Here is a 9,911-nt window from a genome sequence, read left to right as displayed (position 1 = left end):
ATTGAGGCAACAGGTGTTAATGGAGCTGCATGAAGGTCACCTTGGCGTGGTAAAAATGAAGAATTTGGCACGCGGGTATGTATATTGGCCGCAGCTGGACGCCGAGATCGAGGCGCTGTGCCGCGCTTGCGCCGCGTGCCGCCAGCAGCGCGACGCGCCGCCGCGCGCCACGCTGCACCCCTGGAGCTACCCGTCGCGGCCATGGCAGCGTCTGCATGTCGATTTCGGTGAGTTTCAGGGCAAACATTATTTGGTGACAGTCGATGCCCACAGCAAGTGGATCGAGGTTCAAAAAATGGCTAGTACTAATGCTGCTGCGACGATACTCAAATTAAGAAAGCAGTTCGCTCGATTTGGTCTGCCCAGTCAGATAGTAAGCGATGGAGGGCCACCGTTCGCCTCCGCAGAATTTGCCGAGTACTTAAAAAAAAATTTCATCACGCACACAATAACGAACCCTTATCGAGCGGCAGGTAATGGTGCAGCTGAAAATGCTGTTAAATCTGCAAAGAGGGCGATGAAAAAAGCGTTACACGAAGGGGCAGATCTGGATGTAGCTATTTGCAGGTTTCTATTCCAGTATCGCAACACGCAGCATTGTACAACGGGTGTAACCCCTGCAGAAGCCCTGATAGGTAGGCGACTACGTGGACGATTAGATATAATCTTGCCCACGTTCGAACAAGCTGAGCGAGTAAGTATGGCGCAGGATCGGGCTGGACAGCATCGGCCGGGCGCTGAGCGGCACGTGCAGCCCGGGGACACGGTGTTGGCACGTGACTACCGCCGACAGTCTGGTAAGTGGGCCGAAGCAGTCGTCACAAATCGTCAAGATCCGCTCACATACTATACAGTACGTCTCTCCGACGGACACGAGTGGAAACGCCACATCGATCAGCTGTTGCCGATTCAATCGGCAAAGAATCGCTACTCGTTGTCAAAATTCGAGCCAAAGTCAGATGTAAACAATGATAATGACAACGTGTTGCCATCGACTTCGAACGGTAGGTCTAGTCCTACCCACAATGATGTCAGCGAGGAGTCGGATGAGTACCAGGATCCGTCAGAGGAGCCTCCGGCGAGCGCGCCAGAGGAGCGCCAGTCACGTGAAATGGGGTCTAATCCCATCTCCGAGGCGGTATCCACCACTCCACTTACGTCCGAAAGTAACGTTGTAAAAAAACGACCTATGCGTAGCTGTGTAAATATAGTAAAAGGCAAATACAAAGTGTAAAAACACTTGGATCACGCAATCAATTTATACAGTTCTCTTTATAATTTAAGTAAGGGTCAGTTTTTTTTGTTAGGTACTTAGAATATTTACTTATATGGGTAATTCGGCATTTTCGAACAATATTAACCAGTGTATAATCGCAAACAGTATTAAGTATCAATAGCCCGAGATCCCACTCATTACATCGGCAACTCAATTCTAGACCTTAACGCAATATATCATAAGGTTCATTATCTGTAACACTTTAGTAATAAGATTTAAAAATAACGTGTTTATGGATGCCAAATAGGTACCGATTGTACATTTGTTTTTCTTTCTAGAGATAAGTCATTACATTGTATATTCTGAGCGCCGACTCGAGTTGTATCTTAATTTATGGTAGTTAAGTATTTAGTTATGGTACTTATGGTAGATTTATATTTTTGGCTTTTAACGCTACCCAAAATAACCCTTAATGCAATGTTACTTCTTACACTTACTGCTAAATGATAGATGTAAGTATTGTCACAAAAAAAATATGCTTTTTTTTCTGTAACAGGGGGAGGTGTTATATATGTAAGAAATGTGGGGTAGATTTATTATTATGACTTTGAGGGTAAGCCCAAAATAAATCAGTTGTGTCGTTGACTTGGAGTTTACTTTCGTCTCATACTCATAAAAACCCTTAAATATTACTCAAGTCTCACCCAAGACAGTAATTTTTCCACTTTTAAATTTACATTAACTAAAATTAACTGACTAATAACTTTACTTTCAGTAACATCAAACCAGAAGAATTCAATTTGCTAGCTGCAAAAATTGTAGCTCTCTTCCCGCCAGAAAGTTTATACACTTATTACATGAAAGCTGTGCCGTGCCAACTTCTAAATCTGCATTCAGAAAATATATTCCTGCTAAAGGAAAATTAGCAGACAAAGTCCGGAATCTACTGTACGTATCAGGAACAAAGCGCAGAAGTATTAAAAGTACCGATACAACCGATGATCCTGATTCATCAGATACAGATTCTAATAGAAAGACCGAAGGTGAGTTTATATATCTGAATTTTCTAACCAAATAAAAATAAATATTATATTCTTACAGGACTATCGAAACGAGTGAATTTGGAAAAAGCCCATTGTACCGATTGTCGATGATTTTTATAGTTTAATACTAATGCTAGTGTAATGCGTTATTGACAACCAGCACAATGTGACTTCCAGATTCAACGCAACGCAACGCAATTCTGGCAACGGGAATGCACGTAGTTTTTAGCCGCCCTGTATATTTAAACATTATAATAATATTTGCTTGTAAACATACTTCAAAATGTGTGGTATTGTTCTTATTTTTAACCGGCTTCAAAAAAAGGAGGTTCTCAGTTTGACCCGTATGTTTGTATGTACATATATTATGTATGTATGTTTGTCCGCGATTATCTCGCGTTTGGCTGAACCGATTTTGATGCGGTTTCCAGAAGTGTTTTTTACATTCTGGAGAAGGTTTGAGTATAAATGCATGGTATATCGTCAAATTTGATTTGCTGAAATCGATTTGGGTGAAATTTTGTGTGAATATTTTAATGGGTTCCTGGATGGTTTGAAAACACGATTGGACCCGGTAGGTGGCGCTGCTGTTGCTATATTTTTCTTTCTGGAAACTTATTTTTTCTAAGTGGCCAGTCCAGGAATTTTCAGTATGCCCTAAGTATTATAAATGCGAAAGTGTGTCTGTCTGTTAACTCTTCACGCATAAACCGATTTGGGGAAAATTTGTGGTATGGAGATAGTTTGGGCCCCGAGAAAGTATACATAAGTTAGTTTTTATCAATCGTCATCATCATCATCATTCCACGCAGACGAAGTCGCGGGCAGAACCTAGTAATGTAATAAAAGGGAGTCTTCTGTCTGTCTGTTACCTCTTCATGCTTAAACCGCTGAACCGATGTCGTTGAATGGTATACAGATAGTTTGAATTCCGGGAAAAAACATAGGATAGTTTATCCCAGATATCCTGGTAAGGGCATTTATTTGTATGATGATACAGATATTTGTTCCTGAGTCATGGTTGTTTTCTATGTATTTAAGTATTTATATATTATATATATCGTTGTCTGAGTACCCACAACACAAGCCTTCTTGAGCTTACCGTGGGGCTTAGTCAATTTGTGTAAAAATGTCCTATAATATATATAATCCCGCAAGGGGATTGGAGAAAAAACGAGAAGTGGGAGTTGGAGTGTGAGTGTGAGCGAGTGTGATTGTGTACGTTTGCATGCGTAAGCGTTTGAGTGTGAGTGGGAGTGGGCGTGATAGTAGAAGTGGAACGCATATTTATAAGCTTTTACTCGTATCTTCTTGAATCTTTTGAATATTAACTATTTGCTTTACAAGTCTTAATCTATCTGGCCAGATTTTTCATTTACTTTTTGTTTAAGCTTGGAATAAATTTAGTAATATTTCCACTTTCAAATTTATTCCAAGCTTAATAGCATCGTTCGCAGACGTTTCTGCTTGTTAAAAATTAAAATTAGTATGGGTAGCACATCGTAACTGGTGAATTTCCAATATGACTTGGAACTCCGGTAGCCGTTTAAGAAGTGTAACACTCTTGCGGTAGATGTCGCTAAGGGTCCCCTTGACCTATAATATGGTGGAAAGATTTGCTGGCTATGGATGAGGTCTTGGTGGCTCAGATGGCAGAGCCCTGGAGTATCGATCCAGAGGCCGTGAGTTCAAGTCTCACCCAAGACAGTAATTTTTCCACTTTTAAATTTATTCCAAGCTTAATAGCATCGTTCGCAGACGTTTCTGCTTGTTAAAAATTAAAATTACTTTTTATTTATTTTGTTCGGTAGGTATGAGTGCCTACTGCAATTTTTTTCATTGACATATTTCAGAGGCTGGCTCAAATGATGATGTAATTTGGCTTAAGCACAATAATGAGCCTTGGGAACGCGTTGTCGAAAAATGGAACAGCACTTTTCATATAAGAAACAAGGAGACTTTCAAGACTGTGCATGAATTTATCGAAACGTGGAACATCTTAAAAGGATCAGAAAGCAGACACACTGGTAAGATTTTTTCATTTCCTGTCTAGCCACGTCAAATTAAGCCGAAGATGGGCAATCAGACGTATACGTATACGTATCGTAGTTTTGTAAAGGTGTCGAAATAGGCACAGTCATATTGGCGAAAGGAGTAGTAGCCGAAAGGGGGCTAAAGGACCTGTACTGAAAAAACTCAGACATATTATTTTCATCCATTCCCCATTGTGTCTTCTCAATCGAATGTGTCTTCATCAGTAAATGTTGAGACCATGGCATCTACAGACAAGAGTATAACAAATTTAAATCAAGATTTAAAAAAGTGGACTGTTGATAATAAAGTCACTCGCAACGATTACGAAAGTTATTTCACACAACATTGTCAATCTTCTTTATTCTATGGTGGCACTGTAGCTTTAGCCGATATAAGGTCAATGTGGCTAATTCCGTCATAAAGTGTCATTCAATAGAACTTGAACAAACCGCCATATAAAATTGACACTGAATGTCAAATTACTAGTAACTTTTGTTTACATAGTTCGCAAGTTCTATTGAATGACACTTTAGGGTCTATTCCGTCCATTAGCGTTTTTCTCGAATAACGAACAAAATTGATAAATTCATCGACAAAGCAGCGATGGTATTTTGTTTCAGCAATCAATTGCGAATGGGTTTTTTTTCCTACGAATGAAAATTAAATATACGCTCGTGGACGGAATAGGCCCTATGACGGAATTAGCCACATTGTCCTTAATCGAAATTGTTAATACCGAACAAGTCCATACAAAATGTATTAAATAGAAAAACTACCTCTGTACTACATTTTATAGTCTGATTTACATGTTCATAGCAGAATGTGCTTTAGGTCTGTAGGTACCGTATAGGTATGTATAGGTAACTGAACCGCGATGAGAATACGATTGAGATAGCAGTCAACCCATCCTAATTTTGACGTAAGTATATATATTAGGGTGGATCGCCTTTGTATGAAAAAAATTTTTTTTTTCGAATTTCAAAATGGCGGGCCTCCAAAAAGTTAATGTGATGGCAAAATAAAGCTAATGTCGAATATGAGCAAGATTGGATAATTTTAAGTACTCGAATTTCAAAATGGCGGGCCTCCAAAAAGTTAATGTGATGGCAAAATAAAGCTAATGTCGAATATGAGCAAAATTGGATAATTTTAAGTACTCGAATTTCAAAATGGCGGGCCTCCAAAAAGTTAATGTGATGGCAAAATAAAGCTAATGTCGAATATGCAAGCCCAATAAAGTATTTTCATATATCAAAAATTTCACTTCATGATATCCTTGTTACACGGACTCTGTTAATATACTATACCACTTATAAAACGTTTTCTGAATAATCAAATACATCTTTATAAATTAAAAATAAAATATCAAAGTACCCTCATAATAGCTTGACTCAATTTTAGCATCAATGTTATACTACCAGCGTTTTTAATTTTGATCCGCCAACGTCTTGCACTGTATTGTTATTAGTTGTTTTGAATTTCTATTGCCTAATGTAATAATGAGTTTGCGTAATCGTGATAAAGTGTGTCCTGTGTTTGGTACTGGCAAGGAATTACCAAAATATACTTTACCGACATACCGTGATATGATGGAACATTTTATTTACGTTTCTAAATCTTCGACGAAACGTTTCCAAGATTTGGTGAAGGAAACAAGTAACATTGTTGCAACCGATATCGAACACATATGGATGAAAGCATCTATACCAATAGTGGAACGACGTACTATCTTAGCAAGAATAAAAGCTTATCACAGTAAATATCGTGATATACTTAAATCATACCAGACCGAAGAGAATGAACCGCGACCCTATCTATGCTCGTAGTTAGCCAAAAGCATTTATGAATTTTTCAGTAGGAAAGTCTGGTGAGTTCTGGACCACCTCATGGTAACACGTTTCCATCTGGGGAAACGGTCTTTAAAAACATAAAATCAGGTCTTCTCCATATCCGGAGCTCACTCACACCTATTACAGTGGCATGCCCAACGTATGGCCTATGGAGTATGACATGTCCAAGTGAAACATTTTAGCATTAGTTAGTATTAAGGTTATTTTATGTAAAAGGGATTGCAAGTTATTGTTTAAAATTGTTGTTTGAGTTGGAGGTTGACCTTATAAAGTTAACCAACTTATAAATAAAACTATTACGTTAAATAATTAGCCTTACATAAAGATAATTTTTCTCGCTATTTTAAAATACTTTAAAAGGGTTAAAATCTGATAAAGTTCTAACATAACTTGAAAATATTACAATTTAACTTTTACTTCTGTTTTACTTAAAAATAATGCGTGTAGATTGAGTCAATTCAATTTTGAAATAATTCACCGGAAGGGCAAAGAACATGTCATACCTGACTGTCTTTCTCGTATTCATGTCAGTTCTATAAATTCTGTTACTATTCAAGATCCTTGGTATCTTGACCTACATAAAAAGGTGTCTGAAAAACCTACTCTCTTTCCCAACTTTAAAATTGAAAATGATAAACTTTTCCGTTACTCGAAGAATAAGTATCGTCTGACAGCTCAATTTGACTGGAAGCTGGTACTTCCTTATGAGCACCGTAATGAAGTCCTAAACAAGTATCATGATGATCCTACTGCTGGTCATTTTGGCGTGGGTAAAACTCATTCCAAAATAGCCGACATATATTATTGGCCTACTTTATTTCAAGACGTGAAGGAATACGTCGATTCTTGTGAAATTTGTAAAACTTATAAACCTGTTAACTTAGCTCATCCTGGTTTAATGGGTAATCCACGACGTATATCGTCGCCAGGCGAAGCAATATCTTGTGATATTCTTGGTCCCTTTCCTCCATCTTATCTGAGAAATTAGTATCTCTTCGTATGTGCTGATTATTTCAGTAAGTATGTGACGTTGTTTCCACTACGAAACATAACTGCTAAAGCTATTGTTAAGTGTATGGAAAAAGGGATATTCCTTATACATGGGGTTCCTAAATATATATTCTGCGACAATGGAGTTCAATTTACTTCCAAAGACTTTAGAGACGTAATGTCCAAATATGATGTCCCTCATATTTTCTGTAATTCTAGATATCATCCTCAGATGAATCAAACGGAACGAGTGAACCGTGAGCTAGTAAGAACCATTGCATCATACGTGCGTTCTGATCACCGCAACTGGGATAAGAACGTTTCGGAAATACAATGTGCGTTAAATACAGCTCGTCACGAAGTAACTAAAAACACACTGTATTTCTTAACACATGGTCGTCAAATGATTCTAGATGGTTCCCTTTATAATAGCGAAGGTCCCTTAGATCTAAAAGCGCTTGAATTAGATACCAGTGGTGCTTTTTCTGAAAAACTTAAAGAGCTCAATACTGTATTTCAAAAAGTGCGTAACTCGTTGACTGCCTCCCATGAACGTAATGCTAGGTATTATAACATGAGGAAGCGTCACGTAGAACTGGAAGAAGGGCAAATCGTTTATAAAAGATGTTTCCCATTGTCAAATGCAGCAAAACACTTTTCTGCTAAATTAGCGCCCCGTTATGACAAGTGTGTCATTCATAAAAAATTGAGTCCTCTTGTATACTCTTTAAAATCCCTAGAAGGAAAACTTCTAGGTAACTTTCATATAAAAGACATTGTACGTCCTGGTGAAGCCGAGCCGTCTTCTTAGCGGTACTCGTCTTAACACCTATTGGGGACAACACTTGCACTTGTGAATATCCTGTGTGATACGGAATACTGAACGTACCTACTAAACTGAATGCAGCCTGGCGCGAGCTTGTTTTCATCAGACTAGGTATTTGGGCCATGTATTCGTTTTTATCGGTACTGGGTGCACACGGACCAACATTAATCTTTAATATGTCCTTATAAAGACATAAAACTTTAAATAATCTGAATAAACTGCAGAAACTTACTTATATACCCTTAAATGGGCCTATTATATAAAATACTATTAAGTCGTGAAAAAGGGACTACGTTCTCGCTAAACTCTGTACTGTAACTGAACTTTGGTTCGTCAAACTAGGAATGGTGTAATAGCTAGAAAATGCAGCTCATTACATATTTCCACTACTGTCGGTGATGGGCAATTTCTTTAATAAAGGGAAAGTTTGTTAACGTTGCCGTCTTTGACATTTTCTTTTAGGGTTAGGTAAGCGCGCATTAAGAATAAGTAGTTCCGGAACTAATAAAAAAAAATTAGTCGTTACATTTCCTTGGTCGAACTGATCATTCACCAAGTCAGGTATAAGTTTGGTTATAAGATTGGTATTCTTTAGAGTCTGGCCATCAAAACGTGATACTGAGATTTTTTTTTTAATTTCAAATATGGCAAACCTTTATGAACTAGGAATACGCAATCTTGATAATTGCCAACAGGTGTCAACTGTCACTGTCAATAAGGGTTTGCAAAAAGAAACAACACTTCAGTTTTTCCCATCGTTTAATTTCTAAAAAGTTACTAGATAATCATTCTCTGAACTGAACTAATCTAGAACTATTCCACCTATAACTAACTATCATAATCAAAATCAGATTCCAAAAATTCAACTGGCTCTTCAGACTCACTGCTTGAGTCCCTGTCACTGGTTACATTTATAATGAATGATTCTAATGTTGTGATAATTCCATCTCTTTCTATATATTTTTGTTCCACGTGCAGTACGTGATTAGTGCATTTTTTCCAGTCCTCTGGAGTTACAGTCCCAAATTCCGTTGAAATCGCTTTTTCTACTTCTTTTACAGTAAGACCCATATTTATGCTGCCAACTTTCCTTTTAGCTAAACTCCATATTTGTTCAATGGCGTTAAGGTCACAATGGTATGGGGGCAACCGTAGAACTTCATGACCATTTTCTTTTAAAATTTCGTCAACCTCATATTTTGGGTCGGGCTTGTATTTGTCCACCAGACACATCAGCTCTTCCTTCGACATGTAAGTTTCATAATCAATTCCATTGGTAGTGAGCCAATCTTGAATGTCTGCCTTTCTCTGATGCATTGTGGGTGGTTTATTTACCCGAGTTGAATGATAATTAATGATTAAACGAACTTACCATAAGTGAAGTTCGATCATAATTATCCAAGTTGCTTCGTCGAATAGATTAGAAATAAACACAATGTAGTTTCACGTAATGCATGACCTGAAACACTGAATTTTAGAGAATAGAAAAAAAATAAAAATGTGGGTGATGCATTGTGGGTGGTTTATTTACCCGAGTTGAATGATAACTTGCGTTATCCATTATTATTACACTTGGTTCCCTTAAATTAGGGATTAATTTCTCTTGCAGCCATTTTAAAAAGTTCTGTCGGTTCATGTCATGATGATAATCAGCTGACATAGATTTTGTGCTAAAAACCAAGAGGGCATTAGGCACAAATCCTTTTTCGGACCCGGCATGTACAATAATGAACCGTTTCCCTGGGGAAATTTTTTCAATCACGCCGCTAGTAGATGGACCTTGCCATGATTTTTTTGGCCTATAATTTTGATGAATATATGTTTCATCCAAATATATTAATGGCTTTTCTTGCTTACGGTATTTACTAATGGCTCTCAAAAATCTGTGCCTCCATGCTGCAATGTCATATCTCTCCATGATTATACTACGCTCGTTTATATTTTTTTTGAAC

The 9,911-nt window shown here is 37.7% G+C and overlaps 1 protein-coding gene across 1 annotated transcript; it reads right to left on the bottom strand.

Moving 5' to 3' along the window:
* Positions 1-8,678: 8,678 nt before the first annotated feature.
* LOC134654752 (uncharacterized) lies at positions 8,679-9,304 on the bottom strand. Its single transcript, XM_063510223.1, has one exon. The coding sequence runs from the start codon at positions 9,274-9,276 to the stop codon at positions 8,788-8,790; it is 489 nt and encodes a 162-aa protein (XP_063366293.1). The 5' UTR covers positions 9,277-9,304; the 3' UTR covers positions 8,679-8,787.
* Between the last annotated feature and the right edge of the window lie 607 nt (positions 9,305-9,911).

The sequence above is a fragment of the Cydia amplana genome, chromosome 15 (genome assembly GCF_948474715.1).
Source record: "Cydia amplana chromosome 15, ilCydAmpl1.1, whole genome shotgun sequence".
NCBI classification, from domain to species: domain Eukaryota; kingdom Metazoa; phylum Arthropoda; class Insecta; order Lepidoptera; family Tortricidae; genus Cydia; species Cydia amplana.
This window is presented reverse-complemented; position numbering and strand designations above follow the sequence as displayed.